The 18,016-nt window shown below is 44.4% G+C and overlaps 1 protein-coding gene across 1 annotated transcript; it reads left to right on the plus strand.

Annotated features, from left to right (window-relative positions):
• Positions 1-1,246: 1,246 nt before the first annotated feature.
• On the plus strand, positions 1,247-12,030 carry LOC103633123 (NADPH--cytochrome P450 reductase). Its single transcript, XM_008654801.3, has 18 exons — positions 1,247-1,924; positions 2,065-2,124; positions 2,206-2,282; positions 2,390-2,447; positions 2,536-2,619; positions 2,711-2,747; positions 3,210-3,279; positions 8,479-8,673; positions 8,758-8,850; positions 8,966-9,194; positions 9,277-9,360; positions 9,445-9,596; positions 9,677-9,773; positions 10,015-10,164; positions 10,261-10,338; positions 10,621-10,743; positions 10,833-10,946; positions 11,565-12,030. The coding sequence occupies exons 1-18, from the start codon at positions 1,580-1,582 to the stop codon at positions 11,646-11,648; spliced, it is 2,130 nt and encodes a 709-aa protein (XP_008653023.1). The 5' UTR covers positions 1,247-1,579; the 3' UTR covers positions 11,649-12,030.
• The last annotated feature ends 5,986 nt before the right edge of the window (positions 12,031-18,016 follow it).

Consider the following 18,016-nt stretch of genomic DNA (forward strand, 5'->3'; position numbering starts at 1 on the left):
CTTTAGCAGCTTTTTTTTAGCTACTTTTAGCCATTTGTAATCTAAACAGAAGAGCTAATGGTGATAATTAAAGCTAAACTTTAGCACTTCAATTCATATAGCTAAAGTTTAGCAGGAAGCTAAAGTTTATCCCGTGAGATTGAAACGGGGCCTAACTCTATTTTAGCTTCAAAGCTTGGCTCCCTGCAATGCAAGCGCTACTGGCTTCCGCACTGCTTCATTCTTATGTAATGTGGATACATAGGTACAAGTTGGTGTTACGGTGTAGTCTGTGTTGTAGAATAGAATGGATTTCTTGCCTATTATCCATGTAGTTGGTGTAATGACAACGCTGAAAAAGATCAATAAAATTCATCAAGCTTGTCTATTGTCTATGAATCCTGTCTGTCTCCGAACTGCGTGCTCTTTTTGTCATCTGGCTGAATGCAAAGGATAGGAAAAAAGTTAACTAGTGCTAAACTGGCTGGATGTGCAGAATACATCGCTGGACACACCACAGGTCTTGCTAAAAAACCTGTGTCTTCTGTTCCTGAACCAAAAGGAATTGTTTGCAAAAGGTGACTAAACACTCATGAATCGTATTGTCTCTCAGCTACATCTATTATGTGAATGATTTTAAAAACATTCTACTGTATCACAGTGTTTCTTATTCGTCTTTTCTGCTTCAGAAACCGAACAGGAGGCTCTAGATTGTATATGCCCTTAGTTAGTTAGCAAATTATTTGTTAGAGTTTTGGCTAAAAATGACTCTATTAAGATGAACTAGAGCTATTTTATACTTTTTTCAAACTCAATTAATGCTAATTTTTAGCTAGATGCAATTAGTTATGGTATCAAACGGTCTAAATGCTGCACTTGTAAAGACGTGTGTGATGATCATAAACACCGACACATACGCCATACTGGACATATCACAAATAGGGGTGATAATAAACCACGATTCAAATGACTCTTCATAATTTATTTAAGATTTAACTAATTTTAGTTAAAAAAATAAATATAAATCAAATCTGATCCTTATTTAATCTGATTCTTAAATTAATTTTATGGCGTAAAACTTAGATCCCGTTAGCATCCCTAGTCACAATCTGGGCCGGCAGCCCGCAGCGTCCGAGCCCCACACAGCAGGAGCAGGACGAGCGCGGAGCGCCGGAGCGCCAGAAATACACAATTTGCGGGTCGCTGTTACAGAGGCCGGTGGCTTAACGAGTGCCACAAAGGCACAAACCCACAAAGAAATCGAGCCAAATCCGCCAGGGCCCGGTGCCATTGCATTGCCCCGAAGGCCAACTGGCCAAGGCACCCGCGCCGCGGTCGCTACTCGCTGCTCGCCATACCCGGCTCCGTCCGTTCCAAGTTCTCGGCGTTTGATCGGCTGGGTAACCCGCCGCCTCCTCAGCCTGCGCCCTGCAGCCACCGCCGCCGCGCCGCACGCCCGCGCCTCACAAAACTTCCCGTGCCTCCCCGCCGGTGCCGCAACCCCTCTCGCGGCCACGAGCACGGGCATTATCTCCGCGCCACGATCCCATCGGAACCAGACACGCCCGGCCGCGAGCCGCACCCTGCCCACCAAGCTCCGATGGACTCGGCGGCGTCGGCGGCTCTGAAGCCCTCGGCGCTGGACCTGCTAGCGGCACTGCTGACGGGGCGGGACCCCGAAGGCGGGGCGCACTGGGCGTCCGCGCTCGCCGAGAATCGACACCTCTTCCTGCTGCTCACCACCTCTCTCGCCGTGCTAGTCGGCTGCGGCGTTGCCCTGCTCGTCCGCCGCTCCTCCGCGCCTCGGGCGGCCGCGGCCGCGGCACAGGCGCCGCCGCGCCCGCTCGCCGTGAAGCCCAAGGACGAGCCGGACCCCGACGACGGCAGGCAGAGGGTCATTGTCTTCTTCGGCACGCAGACCGGCACCGCTGAGGGCTTTGCCAAGGTCCCTACTCAAACTCTGCTCCTCTGTTTGCTGTGTTTGCGGTCCCTTCTACAGACTACAGCCAGAGCTCGGCGCTCTGCTCGCTTGCTTGCACCGCTGGCTAAGATCGGATTTGACGGCACTTTTGGGCGTGGATGTAGGCGCTCGCCGAAGAGGCCAAGGCGAGGTACGACAAGGCTGTCTTCAAGGTGGTCGATCTGGTATGTCGCGGAAGCTTCATCCTTATGCCGCTTCTCAAAATTTCTTGCTTTTGTCAGCTCATCTGTTGCCTTGGGGTTCAGGAAGATTACGCCGCTGAGGATGAGGAATACGAGGAGAAGCTTAAGAAGGAGAGCATCGCATTGTTCTTCCTGGCAACGTAAGAATTGGGGCGGTGTGATTAAGTTAATCAATCAAGCATGGAGAAAGTATGAATTTTGTTTCTGGTGAATTGCCATTTGCCAACATGTCTTGTTGTCGTTTCAGTTATGGCGATGGAGAGCCAACTGACAATGCAGCGAGGTTTTATAAATGGTTCTCAGAGGTTGGGATACAAATTTACTTTTATGGTTGCACTTGTGGATGACCCTTTGGTACTATGCATTAATTGCCTTTTTTGGGTTTGGCTGCAGGGTAATGAGAGAGGCGAGTGGTTGAATAATCTTCGGTTTGGGGTGTTTGGCCTCGGAAATAGACAGTATGAGCACTTTAACAAGGTTTGCTGGTGTGTCTACATTGACTGGATGCATGCATGATCTCTGATTTGTACTTATGCTATTCTTGTTGCCAATTCATTATCAACTGAAGGTTGGAAAGGTGGTTGATCAACTCCTCGCAGAACAAGGTAACAAAATCTCTGGCCACATCAATGATTCTTGTTACTACAGTATGTATGACTATATGCTTGTGTTCCCTGAAAACTTCTGCACGTCGCACTAGTCATAGGTGGAATTTCTTTTAGAATGCATATTAAATGTAAGCTATATTGTGGGTGATCATGTGTAGTGTAAACACATTGCATTTTTCTTCGTGTTATTTGGTAATACTGCTTAAATGCTTAAAGAGTTGAATATCTGTTTTTTTATGGTTGCCTGAGTGGAACGTCTAACCTTTGTATAAGTAAACCAAATCAACCTTTATTTTTAAGAAAGGACTGACCAGCTGTTTCACAATGTAAATATTATTCTTCAGTGAGATACATTGTATCTTTTGTATTACTTATTGTGGATTACATGCCATTTCAAGTTAATTTGTGTTCTTGAATATTCGATGGTAATTAATTTCTTTCCATTTACATCTCATCTAGGTGCCAAACGTATCGTTCCTGTTGGTCTTGGAGATGATGATCAATGCATTGAGGATGACTTTAACGCATGGTACGAATCCCAGTGAACTTTTTTTTGAATTGAGGTAACCCCATTTTGATTCATAGAATGGAAATACAAGAGTCAGAAATATATTACAGACTGATAAGAGGAAGCGAAGATAAGTGCTGAACCACCTGCGCAACAGGAAGCGACCACCGAAACCAACCACCAGTTTAACGAAATGGAGCAAAACTAAGACTTAACACCCCGCACGTCAAAACAGTCGAAAGATAGCTAAACATGCGAAAACAACACCGCACTACTGTCTTCAGCAGCACACCAAACAACCTACCAGTTTCGACAGCAAAAGAAACAGCCAACTAAAAAACCTAACACTTATGTCCATAATCTTCTTTTGAGCCCACTGCCAACTTGCTTCTCTTGGACGCCAGTGTGTCCATGGCCACCTGCAGCATGGTGTTGACTCCAGCTTCCAGTGCCTCCCTGTCCAGCTCTCCATGTAGACCTGTCCAATATTTCATTAATGCACATGCGTGGCAAATGATCTCCAAGGGATTTTTGATAATTTTATTGTCAAAACATGCTTTATTCCAAGCTTTCCATATTGCTCAACAAATTGCAGCTACACCCCCCACACATGGTTTTTCATTCCTAAAGGGATCCACCTATCACACCAGGTCCATCACTGGTTTAGAGTAAGTGGGATTCTATTAGCACCAAAGCAATGTGCAATACAAGCCCAAATCACTCTTGAAATAGGACAAGAAAAGAATAAATGCTCAATTGACTCATTACAGCTACAAAAATAGGAATCAGGACTTCCTATCCACTTCCTTCTGAGCAAATTATCTTTAGTCAGCAGGGCCAAATAGTTCTTTATAACTTGGTTCAGTGCCAAATAGTTCTTTATAATATTTAGTTGCATGTCTTTGTAGATTTTCATCCCCTTCAATAAGTACCCTGTCAGGGCCTAAGGAGGCCCACGGAGGGGCTGCGGTAGCAGCAGCCATGGGCCCTCAAGGGGGATTAGATAAGGATAGTTAGAAATAAGATTAGAAGATTAGTTGAGATTATTTAGAAGATTAGTTGAGATTATCTAGGAAGGTTATCAGTTAGTAGTTTGTTGAGAGTTTTTAGGAGATAAGGATCTCTAGCTAGATAGGGGCAGCCAACCGGCCTATTTATGTAATCAATGGATGAGAAATAAAGCAGACAAGAATTAGAAGGGACAAACCCTCCTCTTGCTTGGCCGTGGGCAAAGGCCCCCGGCCGACGTTCCTGCCCATCGATACCCCTCTCCAATCCCTCACCGATCTAGTGACCATAACATCTGGTATCGACTAGCTTGGGTTTCGATCTGATCCCATGGCTTCTGCTGCCAATTTCGCGGCGTCATCCTGGCAATCGGCGTCCCCATCTCCATGGACAACGCCGCATGTCACCTTCGTCACACCGTCCTGGCAACCGACGTCCCCATCTCCATGGGCTGCGCCGCATGCCACCTTCGTCACGCCATCCTGGCAACCAGCGTCCCTATCTCCATGGGCAGCATCGCCTGCCAATTTTGTCACCACATCCTGGACGCCGGCGTGCCCATCCCCAGGGACAATGCCAAATTTCATCACATCATCTTCGTTGACGGCGTCTCCGTCCCCATGGGCGACGCCACTAGGGGCAGCCACGACTCAGCAATCACCAGCTCCATCGATGGGAGATTTGTGGACCAACATAAGGGCTGATCTCACAAAGATGCAAGCCACGCTCCAGAAGGTTGAGCAAGGGCTGCTGCAAATCAAGGCAGCAGTGCAACATGAGCAACACCAGCTGGCGCTGTCCGCACGGCTCCGGACGTCGGCGGCTGTGGGCATACAAGCTGCTGCTCGTGGCTTCCTTGCACGATAGAAAGTGCGGGAGATGCGCCGGCAGATGCTCGAGGCAGCCTTGGTGACGGTTGACCTCGGCACACGTCGGCGCGACCTCACCCTGTCGGACGGCCATCAGCAGTGGCACCAGGCCGCTATCTCGAAGTGCGAGCATGATACGTGTCCCGCGGGCGACGAACTTCAACTCTACGACAGCGGCGGTAGGGAAGACACTCACCTCGTCATCAACAAGGGCGCACTATTTAGCGCCACCACATTCCGCTACCGTCCGCCACGAGGGCGCCTCCGCTGGTTATTGTTGCGACCTATTCCAGGTGCCCATCCATGCGCTCCCCTTTCGTGCAGATGGCGTCCATGGGATCCAGGTGGCTGCACACGTGCGTGTCCGCCTTATCTTATGGGGTAAAAAAAATCAGATTCAAAATAATAAGATAAGCCGAGATGTAAAAGGCTTGTCTTCTAGGTGTTTGGTTTTGGGTCAAGTAGACTCGGTCTTTGAGCACCCGTTATGCGGCAGCTCGAGGGCGAGCTGCTTGTCCAGGAGGGGTGTAGTGTCAGGGCCTAAGGAGGCCCACGGAGGGGCTGCGGTAGCAGCAGCCCTGGGCCCTCAAGGGGGATTAGATAAGGATAGTTAGAAATAAGATTAGAAGATTAGTTGAGATTATTTAGGAGATTAGTTGAGATTATCTAGGAAGGTTATCAGTTAGTAGTTTGTTAAGAGTTTTTAGGAGATAAGGATCTCTAGCTAGATAGGGGCAGCCAACCGGCCTATTTATGTAATCAATGGATGAGAAATAAAGCAGACAAGAATTAGAAGGGACAAACCCTCCTCTTGCTTGGCCGTGGGCAAAGGCCCCCGACCGACGTTCCTGCCCATCGATACCCCTCTCCAATCCCTCACCGATCTAGTGACCATAACATACCCCAACTTTTTTCAAAGTTAAGATAATATTTTTTTCTTTTTCTACCATTTGCACATTTGTGAAAAAAAACTGTATTATTGTCTCCTTTTAGCAGCCATGACTCATGGCTCCTTATACCAGTATAATTCCTCTTGTTCTAACAAACTAAAATTTCCATTCAACAACTCTACTTTTCTCTCCACCTGATGGGGTAGCAGCCCCACAGATTCTTCTTGCTCCTCCAACTCACTTAACTCACTCTGTATCAAGCTTCTTTTCTTCCTCCACTCCCCCTGTAGATTAAAACCCTACCCTTTATAATATTGCTTAAACACTTTAAGCTTTTGCTGAATTTTATCCAAAGAAGATTTGTGATTACAAGATCTCACCCAAATCCATTTAACATTCTGAATCCCAGTGAACTTAACTGTGGTCTCATTTTTTTTGAGGCATGGATTTCTTTTTTTCCTGGTTATCCATTTGTTTTATCTTGTGTATAGTGCTTCTGTTTGCTGATTATAAGGATCTTGATGCCTAAGGGGGAGAGAGGGGGTGGGGTGAATTAGACAATCTAATTTTCTAAGTATGGTCTCTATTATTTTCCTAGTCAAAACCTATACAATAAATAAATAAACTATCTATGTACAACTATAATTTTGACTAAGTGTTGCTATGTCTACCGCAAAGAGTTATGCAATCTAGGTTCCAAGCCTATCCATTAGCCTAACAACTAAGCTTGGAAGGTAAAGCACACGATCAAGATACACAATATAAATACAAAAGTTTAAAGGCGATAGGGATTCAAACTTCCGTCAACATCTTTGATATTTTTACCGAGGTATAGAGAAGCGCGCGAGCTTCCCTCTAGTCTGCGTTGGAGCCCCTCGCGAGGATTCCCACACGAGGACCAAGCTCCTAGTTGGGTAACTTTGAATATGGGTATGGTGATAAGTAAGTTGCTGGAGATAGCATGAGTATCTTTGAGCACTTTTGTATCTAGAGCTACTAGGAATGAGTCTCAACTCACTTGCAATGTTTCTCAACTCTCTAAAATGGTCGGTTGGAGTGGTATATATATAGCCCCAAGTGCAAAACTAGCAGTTGGAAGCTATGTTTTCTGGTCGCTCGACCAGCTAGTCGAACTGGGGGGCCGACCAGCGACTAATCTCGATTAGTCGTCGACTAGGTCCGACTAATCGAGCTCTGGTCGACCTGGTCGTTTACTGGTCGTCCTGTTCATCCAGGAGACCAGGACCTATGTATATACTATATAATATATACTATTATACTATATAGTAAATAATTATATAACTATATAGTATATATGAACTTCATATACTATATTATGAAGGATAAGGTAAACATGACATGAATTCAGCAATACTGAAAAGTGAAAACAGCAGAGAAACACTTACTAGTTATTAATACTACAAGTCCCAGATACCAGTACCACACAACACACATTAATACTACAAGTCCAAAAAAAATCTAGGTCCTAAACCTAGTCGCCCAGAACCGGCTAATCGAGCGACTAATCGGCCCTAATCGTCGACTAGTCGGACGACCAGGGCGACCAGGTACTCTAGTCGAGTCGGCTGCCTAATCGAGCTCTGCTAACCGACTAGCCCGACTAATCGCGACTAATCGCGATTAGTCGGACGACTTGAAAACACAGGTTGGAAGTGACACATTAGTTCTGGCACTCACCGACACTCCGGTGCCCACATTGGATAGAACGGTGCTTGTCCACCTTAGGTAGGCGTTAGAACTATCCATTGCTAGCCTTTTGAGTCCGGGCATCCAGTGCTTTGACCTGCGTTACACCGTACACGTCTGGTGCGTTATAGCCGTCTCTATTCTCTTTCTAACCCTCTCTAAGTACCCCGTTTGGTGGGGTATCTGGTGGTACACTGGACGTGTCTGGTGCCTTGTGGATCTCGCTAAACATGTTGCAGTCTTCCCTGAGTGTCGTATCTGGTGCTTCGTCCGTGCACACCTGTTGCAAGAGCCCTTCTTCAGTAACGTACAACTCGTATCTAGTGGTTAATTCGGTGTCTCACCGGATATGTCCGGTGCTGTGCTACTAAGCAGTCTGTTTTCCTTTGTTTCTTTGCGTGTCTTCGTCCGGGTTTCTTCTATCTTGTGCCTTGGACTCTTGCATGTACTTGAAGGAATCATGTCTTCTAATGTCTTATTTAAGGTTTTGATCATTTGAGTCACCTATTTGTCTTCATCCAAGTCCACTCTACATCCTTTGAACTATGATCAAAGACTAGAAGATGATGTTAGTCTAAATGGTTATGTTGATCATCAAACACCAAAACTTTAACTGTTAATGAGCCTCGGTTTATTTTTCTTACACTCACATTGCCCAACTTTTATCTCAATATAGTAGATTACGTTCCTTTTTCTTTGACACTTGTGCCGAAGCTAATGCCTTTTGCTGGTTCCTCTGATTAAAGGAAGGAACTTCTATGGCCAGAATTGGATAAATTGCTCCGCCAGGAAGATGATTCTTCAACTGCACCAACTCCTTACACAGCTGCTATCCCAGAATATAGAGTTGTGTTTGTCAAACCAGAGGATGACATGTACATTAACAAGTCTTTTGCTCTCAGTAATGGCCATACTGTTTATGACATTCAACATCCTTGCAGGTATGGATATTTTTGTACTTTCATATGCCTGGAAATTTGGCTGTGCCTGTCTTATGAGCTGATGCAGATCATGCTTTCTTGCAGAGCAAATGTGGCTGTTCGGCGAGAGCTTCATACACCAGCTTCTGACCGATCCTGCATTCATTTAGAGTTTGATATTGCTGGAACTGGCCTAAAGTTAGTATATCCGGTTAATTCTATATGTTAATTCGGGAAGTAGTAGTAGATAATAGACATGCATATTTGTTAATTTGGACTTCAGATTGCTGATTAGTCCTCTTTACCTATATAGATATGAAACTGGAGATCATGTTGGTGTCTATGCTGAAAATTGCATCGAAACTGTTGAAGAGGCAGAAAAACTGCTAGGTTATTCACCAGATACTTTATTCTCTATTTATGCTGACCAAGAGGATGGTACCCCGCTCTGTGGGGGTTCTTTGCCACCTCCTTTCCCGTCCCCTTGCACAGTGAGGACTGCGCTTACGAGATATGCAGATCTTTTGAATTCGCCTAAGAAGGTGAACTTACATTTGTCTCTTTTCATGCATTTGTTATGACAATTTCATTCACATTAATGTATTTCCGCAATGGCTGTTGCAGAGTGCTTTACTGGCGCTGGCTGCTCATGCATCTGATTCTAAAGAGGCTGAGCGGCTTAGACATCTCGCGTCTCCTGCTGGAAAGGTTGGTTGGTAAAATAGATCAATATACTTTCTGATTTTGGTGTTGTATTTCTCTTTCAGTCTCTTACATTAATTTCATTGGCAGAAGGAGTATTCACAATGGATAGTCACAAGCCAAAGAAGTCTCTTGGAAGTTATGTCAGAGTTCCCATCAGCAAAGCCTCCACTTGGTGTTTTCTTTGCAGCTATTTGTCCTCGCCTGCAGCCAAGATACTACTCAATATCTTCCTCACCGAGGTACCTATGACTTCTAAATAATACCTCATTTAAAAGTTCAAATCGATTGATCAATTAAGACTGAAATTATATTGCTACAGAATAGCACCAACAAGGATTCATGTGACATGTGCACTAGTATATGGGCCAACCCCTACCGGAAGAATTCACAAAGGAGTCTGTTCTACTTGGATGAAGGTACAATGTTGCCTACTGTTTCACATTTAGAAGCCATTTTGTCCTTCTGTTTCTTTTTTTTTTAAAAGATGAATCTTGAAACGGAGTTGTGCAAATTTCAACAAATATAATCACGTAAATTTATTCAGGTATAGAATAATCTAATCCTTTCAAGCCTTTTTTTTGTGAAATCCTTTCAAGTGATTTGTATCACTCATCATGCCATCCAGTAAACATTTTAGTATGCTCATCCTACTTGCAGCATTCGACTCCCTTGGAAGATAGCAAAGACTGCAGCTGGGCTCCAATTTTTGTTAGGCAATCAAACTTCAAACTGCCTGCTGATCCTACTGTGCCCATTATAATGATTGGCCCTGGGACTGGTCTGGCACCTTTCAGGGGCTTCTTACAGGTTTTTTTTGTTGTTGTTGTCTTAAAGTCGTCCATTGTTCTTCCAACTTTGCCCCCCTCTAAGATTGTGAATGGCTGCTGTATTTTGCACTGGCAGGAACGACTAGCTTTAAAACAGGCAGAGGTGGAACTGGGCCATGCTGTCCTCTTCTTTGGGTGCAGAAATCGGAAGATGGTATGGCTTATGTTTCAAATTTTCCCTCTTCGTCTACAGTTAGCATGCAGAAATCCATGACTGCTGAAATCTTTCGGTTTTTTTTTTCTCACCTATGCTTCTGACATAGAAAATACTTATCTGCTATGTGATTATTTCTCTTTCAAAGCTCATTATCTGTCAAGAAAGTTTTCCGCATTACTATTTACATACAGAAATGCGTTAAATGATCTTACATGTTGCTGGACGTACTTCCTAGTTTTTTTTAAACTAACTTTACTGATGAATGCTTTATTTGTTCAGGACTTCATATACGAGGATGAGCTCAATAATTTTGTTGATGCCGGTGCCCTCTCTGAGTTGATCGTAGCCTTTTCTCGTGAGGGTCCTACAAAAGAGTATGTTCAGCACAAAATGGCGCAAAAGGTAATCCGATTACCATTGCTCTAATCATGTTTCGTTGGGAAGGCGTATATTTCCCCTCCATTTCACCATCGTTACGTGACCTTCCCCAGGCTGCCGAGCTTTGGAGCATCATTTCTCAGGGCGGCTACATTTATGTTTGCGGTGACGCAAAAGGCATGGCTAGAGATGTCCATCGCACGCTACATACCATCGTCCAGGAGCAGGTACGGCTACTCGTGTTGTGTCACTGTCCCCCTGTTGCACTCTAGACTTGGTTAACTGCATTGCCGAGGGGGGCCTAAAAAGTGGATGGCCGCTAGACTGCTTTACCTGTTAATATTTACTCAAGCTTTTGAAACCACAACCAAGCATCGATCTTGCAAAGCTCGGCTGCTGACTACTGTCAGCAACATCAGAACCTTGCTGCGTTAGGTCCAGTGTAACTTTTCTTGTCTTGTTTGAGTAAATAAATCCCCTTTTGCGTCCGTTTAATACATTTGTTATGGTATTCTGTCCCCAACGTGTCTTTCTGGAATGTAGCCTCATAACGAGGGTAATGGGTATAGTCAGTCAAATCATCTTGTAGAAAAAAAACTGTAGTTCCACGCCCTTTGGCTAGTACCTACCGACCCACCAGTTGCCGACTAAAGACCATACAGTTCAGCGTTCCTAGCCTCCTCGATCCGTTCATCAGGTTCAGGCCAGGGTAACTGCTGGTCTTGAACACGCGCTCGCTTCACACGACGACGCCTTGATAAACCATCGCTAGTGTTTTACAACAGGGGTACAGACCAATCATTGTTCCGATTCACTGAACGGTACCCTGAATGTGTGCTGTGCAGGGGTCTATGGACAACAACTCCAAGGCAGAAAGCTACGTGAAGAGCCTGCAGATGGAAGGGAGATACTTGAGAGATGTTTGGTGACGTATGCCAAAGAAACGTGGACCCTGTCCGTCGTAGTTGCCGGCGAATACAAACCTAAATCAACGTCGTGGAGGAAAATTAGATGCACCGGCTGGGGTATGATTAGTAGGAATTTTTACATGATCTGTTCGATGGGAAACATATATACTAGTGATATGGTTCTATTTTTTTAAAAAAATAAAGAAGAAAAGAAACAGAGGTTTCCCCGCTTTATATAGTTATATTTATTTAAAAGTGACATAGCCAGTCACCTAGTGATGGTAGAGTATCAGGCGCCAGCAGGCAGCAGCGGTGCAGGTGCTTATGTATGTTCGTTCTGGAAATCATCGTTGTGATTTCTGGCGCTAAGGCTATAGTGAATAAAACAGCCATTGGCTCATCACTTGCACTTGCTTTGCTGGACACTTTTGTAGCTGCTTGTTTCGAGTTCCCTCCTGCTGTCTGTCCTCCAAGACGTACCTCAAAATGAAGAGAGAGAGATATATATATACAAAAAAAAAGAACCTGTCCATCCATACCTCTGTGACCTTTTCTCCTGTAGTAGCGCGCGCCTATGCCAAATAGCGAACAAGTGAACATGCCTGTACTAGTAGCTTTACCATGTGCCCTTCCTCTGACAGCGAGACAGTCAGATACGTGGCGGATACGGGGTTGCACTTGCAGGCTCCGGTGTTTCGCACTGACTGCTCAGCTCAGGTCGTCAGGCATATCGGACACGCCAACACAGCATGCAGTGTGGTACTTACTCTACACTCCCTCCAGAGCACCGCTCGCTGAGGCTATCCGCAACCGTTACCCCTAAATTTTTCCCCTTATATCACTTTTTCTCTCTATTTTCCCCCCTATTTTTCATCTCCCGCAGCGGTTCCCCCTAAATACTTCCCCTATACCCCACTACCACTATAAAATATCATTTTCTATACCAACTATCAATTTTTTATCTACTAACAATTACTCGTGGACCCACAGCACAGTGTTTAAGGTGATAAACAGTGACACGCTATGGCCCTGTTTGGCACAGCTGCTGCTTGTTGAAAAAGCAGCTTATCTGATAAGCTGGTGAAAAGCAGCTTCTGCTTGTTGACTGCTTTTAGTGTATTCTGAGAAGCAGCTGAACTGATAAGCTGCTGCAGAAGCTAGCTGTTTGGCAGAACTTCTGCTTAAATTTGTGAAGAAGCTGAAAATAAGCTGTGCCAAACAGGGCCTATATCTGGGGGGAGAGAGAAGGGGACCGACACGTAGAGGGCGCTGTAGGGGCACCGCTGCGGCCATAGGGTGCCCCTACGCACCGCATGTAAGGGGAGTGGGATCGCTAGGGTGTACCGCTGCGCACAGCCTGATGCATGCATGCGGCCGGCCAGAAAGAATCGCTCGCGACGCGACGCGAGTGTGGATGGAATGGACAGGCAGGCAAGCAGAGCAGGATCTGCAGGGGCAAGCAAGGCCCTCTGTCTGGTGCTCGCTATTGGCTCCATCTCCATCCACTGATCACTGCTCCTGTGCGGAGATGCGTGGCGTGGCGTGGCGTGTGTGACGAACTGACGGGACCAGCTGCTGAGCTATGCACAAGGCCAAAGGCTGCTGCTCTGGCTCTGCTAGCACGAGTGTCCGAGTGGAGTGGAGGACCAGAGTCCGGGCACCCGGCTTCGTTTCTTTCTGCTCGCGCGCGAGGGTCTTTCTCGGCTTGGGAGAGGCACAGGTGACCCCACGCCTGTAGCTGAGCTGAGCCGACAGCCGAGAGAGATGATCCAGACGGCTCTCGTGTCTCGTCTCGACACAGCAGCATCCACGTTGTATTCACGCACATGCGCATGTTCACCACTCCCTCTTCCCTGCCGATCTGTACGCGCCCCCCGACGACTTGACTGCGTGCGTGGTGGCCATCGGTCCTCGTCGTCTTCTTCTCCACTCCGCGCACTGCAGCGCATCAGTGGAGTGCTGTTGCTTCCATATGGATGGAATGCGCTTCAGCTTCAGCAGGTGTGTCAGTGTCAGTGTGTGCGGTGCATCTACGTATGCATGGAAGAGGACAGCGCGTGTACGGACCAGCACGAGTGTACTTATGTCTTCAACCCACTATATATGCAATTTCATCAAAGACGTCTGTAGCGTTATCTTAATATTTAACCAACAACAAAAGAAGATTAATATGGAAAAAAAAGCATACACATATCGAGAAATGCAGCATTTTTCTAACTTGTATCAACATAGATGATGTCGAGTCATGGACAGGATACTATTTTTTTATATTAAAACGAGACATAACACTTATGGTCTATCTGACTTCTTCCTCCTCCCTTCTCATCTACCTCAACCTCCTCTTCTTCTTCCACCTCTCTTCTCCTCTACGCTCCACATTTTTATTTAATAGAGTTTCATGGATATAGGGGGTTGAGTCCTCCAAATCTGTCCCTGTTAGGCTATCTCTAGTAGCCTTCCTATCCCACTCCCTAGTCACTCCCTAAACAATGTAGTCTACAGTGTAAAACATTGTTTTGCACGCTCATATCCATGCTCCGATGGAAATGGCCTTATAACGTCAACTTGTGAGGAAACAAGATGCATCCTAAAATGTTGATGATGAGCTATAGGGGGATGGAAGAGTGTTGATGACGACACGAACATGCAAAATAACATATTTCTAGATTTGCGGACAAATATGTTCGCATAGATTTCATTCCTCTCTTGAAACAAGGTGTCAGGATCGGACGACTTTCCGACCAAGTTCTATCAAGCATTCTGGGAGAAGATATTAAGGGAGACCTCAGCTCTTAGCTCTTTTTAATGAATTCCATGAGGGTGACTTGAATCTGTACAACCTAATCTTTAGATTTATTACATTAATTCCAAGACAGAAGGAAGCTATACATATTTATCACATTAGACCATTTTTTCTTCTTGATTTAAGTTTCTAAATCTTCACAAATGCCATGGCAAACAAGATATATAGCTACAGTAGCTGAAAGGTTACTATAAGCCTTCCCAAACTGCTTTCATGTCTAGTACGAACATTTTGACAGGAGTTGTTATACTTTAAGAGACCATTTTCAAGAGATGCATAGGAAAAAGTTTGATGGGTTATCATAGAGATGAATTTTGAAATGACCTACAATAAGGTGAATTGGTCATTTCTTCAACAAATGTTGAGGATGAAAGGCTTTTCGCCTCGTTGATGTCAATGGATTGATCAAACAATGTGAGGGGGAGCGTGGCCACTACAGTAAATGATGATATTGGACATTAATTCCAAACGAGAAAAGGACTACGCCAGGGTGATTCTCTGCCACCGAATTCTCTTTAATTTAGTGGCTAATATGTGTTGGAGATTTGACCTTGGACAAACGTAGTCTCCGATGTTTTGAAGTCGATTAGCAATTCCTTTCTCTTTTTATTTAACATCTGCTTTTAGGATTGGCTTTATATGAAGAAGAAGAAGCAACATGAAAGACCAAGACAAATGTTTCACCTGAGCGCGAAGACTCAAAGCAAAGATCAAAGTAATTCAATCATCTTCGCATCTTGTTCAAAAGACAAAGTCTACTAAATCATTTCGCCAGATTACGAAGGCCATGAATAAGGTGCTGAAAGGATCAAAATGTCCAAGATAAGAGTGAATTATGCTTCTCTAAATTTATTTGCACGAATAAATCTATTAACAAGCCTAACTTGACTTCTTGTGCCTAAAAGTGTCTATGTCTATCAGATCAAAAGTTTGGCATTATAAGTTCCACTCCTATATCAATATAAATACTTCAATAAAGAAAGAATTAGGAACACCTTGATGTATTGATGATTACCAGAAAGTGGACACTCCCTACTAGTCCTCATTAGAGCACGAGCGCAAAGGTGTCGCTTCCCATTGATCCGTGCAAATACTAAGTGCTCTCTATTAGATGGTTCTTTGCCTCACTAGCATGGTACGGTGAATCACTCATAGTTGTGTTCGCTCTTGAGTTGGGTCACACATAAGCTCTCTGGGTGTTCACCAAACTCTCGATTGCCACCAAGATGTCTAGTGATGACGATCATCAAGAGTAATAAGCACTAATTCTCACTTGACCTTACCAAGCCTAATGAGGTGGGTGTGACAGACAAAATTTGTCATGGATTAGCAAAAACCGTCACAAAGCCATGATTATGACAAATTTTGATAACGTCGTGTAATGGGGGGTCACTAATTGTAATCTATGACGTTTCTTTTGTAATGGGGTTCACAAAATTTGTCATGGAATAGCAAAAAACCGTCACGAAGCCATCTTCATGACGTTTTCTAATTACGTCACCGAGAATTCGTCATGGATTAGTTGATTTCTTGTAGTGGTCTAATGAGGTGGGTGTGAATTTGGTAGATTGACACAAACTAGTACAAAAGGTAGTCTAGACACCTTTTTTGTGATCTATATAGAAGTGGTATTTTTTGGTTCGTTCCATGTACTTGGCTATGATATAAGATGGAGTTGTTTCTAACAAGAGCCCTATATGGAAACTTAATATACCTCTAAAAATTTTAAAAATTATTTAGTACCTTCAAAAGGATGTTACTCTCACAAAAGATAATTTTACAAAAGGAATTGTCAAGGGTGCACTAAATGTTGTTTTTGTTCTTCATTGAAAACTAGATAACATTTGTTCTTTAACTGTCATTTCTCTTGATTCATTTGAAACGTATTATATATGATGTCTGGAAGTCAACCACCTACTAGTATCTCACATATGTTTGGTCCTTGACGGTATCGCCAAAGCACACAAGACAAAATTTACTAGGTGTTGTAACCCTTTGTTGGGTCATTTGGTTGAATAGAAATGATAGAGTGTTCAATAATGTTAAATCAAACTCTTTTCTACATGTAATTTTCTGGCTAACTTAATAGATCAGATGGTGGTCGTTGCTACATAAATAGTAGTTTGAATGTTGGTTGTGGACATCTGGAGACCATAATCATCAAGGTGTTCGACAAGTTTGGATGAAGATTTAGGAATAGATCTGAAGACTAGTATCGATTCTTTTCTGTTTATATTGGTATGTTTGTACTATTGTGTGATTGCAGACACCTACCTAATTAAAATTAATATAATCATCAAGGTGAGCCCATTGTTGCTGCCACATTGGGCGTAAGTAGAGGTGGGAGGAGGTAGACCACGCCCATGGCAGTTGAGTGTAGAGATGGCAACGGGTACAAACCCGCTGGGTTTTGTCGTCCCAAACCCGTATCCGTGAAAAATATCTATGCCCATTAAAAAACCCGTACCCATGATGGGTTTGAGATTTTGCCCAAACCCGTACCCATCGGGTTAGCGGGTACCCATGGGTTACCCGCGGGTTTCATCTCCAATATACTTGTTCTTCTCATAATCGATAAGTATCATAATGATTAATGATATCATGATCCAAAATCTATGTAATGAACAACGAGTTCATGATTTGGTATAAAAATTATTAGTAGAGAGAATGAAATACAAATAATAAGTTGTATAATTAAGTGACCTTGCACTAAGTTATCCATCCACCACATATATAACGCTAGTAAAAACTATAATAGCAAGCAAGCAACACTCTCACCGACTACTGATACATTCACCAATTGATAAAAATTATGAAGTCAATAAGGAATAACAAGTTTGTTGTTCGTTTATAAAATAAAATGACAATATGCACTAGGTTTGGTCGGGTTTAAAAATCCCACGGGTTCACGGGTTTGGGTACTATAGGAACAAACCCGTACCCATAAACCCGCCGGGTATAGATTTATGCCTATTAACAAACCCATGGGTATGAAAATTGACCTAAACCCGTACCCTAATAGGGTAAAAACCCATCGGGTTTCGGGTACCCATTGCCATCTCTAGTTGAGTGCACAAGCTGGAGGGGGGCAGCCGCGAGGCCGAGGCGCTATGGAGGAGCTAGACATGAGGTAGGTCAAACTTGCCTCTGTGGCTCAAGCGAGCACATACGAGGGGAGGAGGGGCGCTACCACGAGAGGAGCGACAACCAGTGTGGGAGGAGGATAGACGGTTGTAGCCACCAAGGCCCACGTGCCGTGGAGGGGGAGGAGAAGGGGGTGTGGCCGGCAACGAGCACGGAGCCGACACCACTTAAGGGAGAGGTAGGGATGGAGGAACCATGGATGATACCATGTTAGGGAGGTTTGGAGGAAAACCTAACTCCAATTTGGTTAGGTTTATATATCAAGAGTATATGGGCTGGGCCTTAGCCTGTTACATTAGAGACACAATACTCCACCACAGATACGAAGCTAAGCACGCTATAGGAGAAAAAATTGAATTCAACCAGTCAAATCATGACGAATTGGTGTGTGAGGATCGGTGCCATGGTGATGGAAAGAGTGGCGTCCCACATGAAAGGAGGA

Source organism: Zea mays, chromosome 7, assembly GCF_902167145.1.
Source record: "Zea mays cultivar B73 chromosome 7, Zm-B73-REFERENCE-NAM-5.0, whole genome shotgun sequence".
In the NCBI taxonomy this organism is placed as follows: domain Eukaryota; kingdom Viridiplantae; phylum Streptophyta; class Magnoliopsida; order Poales; family Poaceae; genus Zea; species Zea mays.

Coding starts and splice junctions, on each gene's coding strand:
- LOC103633123 (XM_008654801.3), top strand. CDS start 1,580: ATGGACTCGGCGGCGTCGGCGGCTCTGAAGCCCTCGGCGCTGGACCTG. Junction 1,925..2,064: donor CCGCTGAGGGCTTTGCCAAG/GTCCCTACTCAA, acceptor GCGTGGATGTAG/GCGCTCGCCGAAGAGGCCAA. Junction 9,597..9,676: donor TCAATATCTTCCTCACCGAG/GTACCTATGACT, acceptor ATATTGCTACAG/AATAGCACCAACAAGGATTC.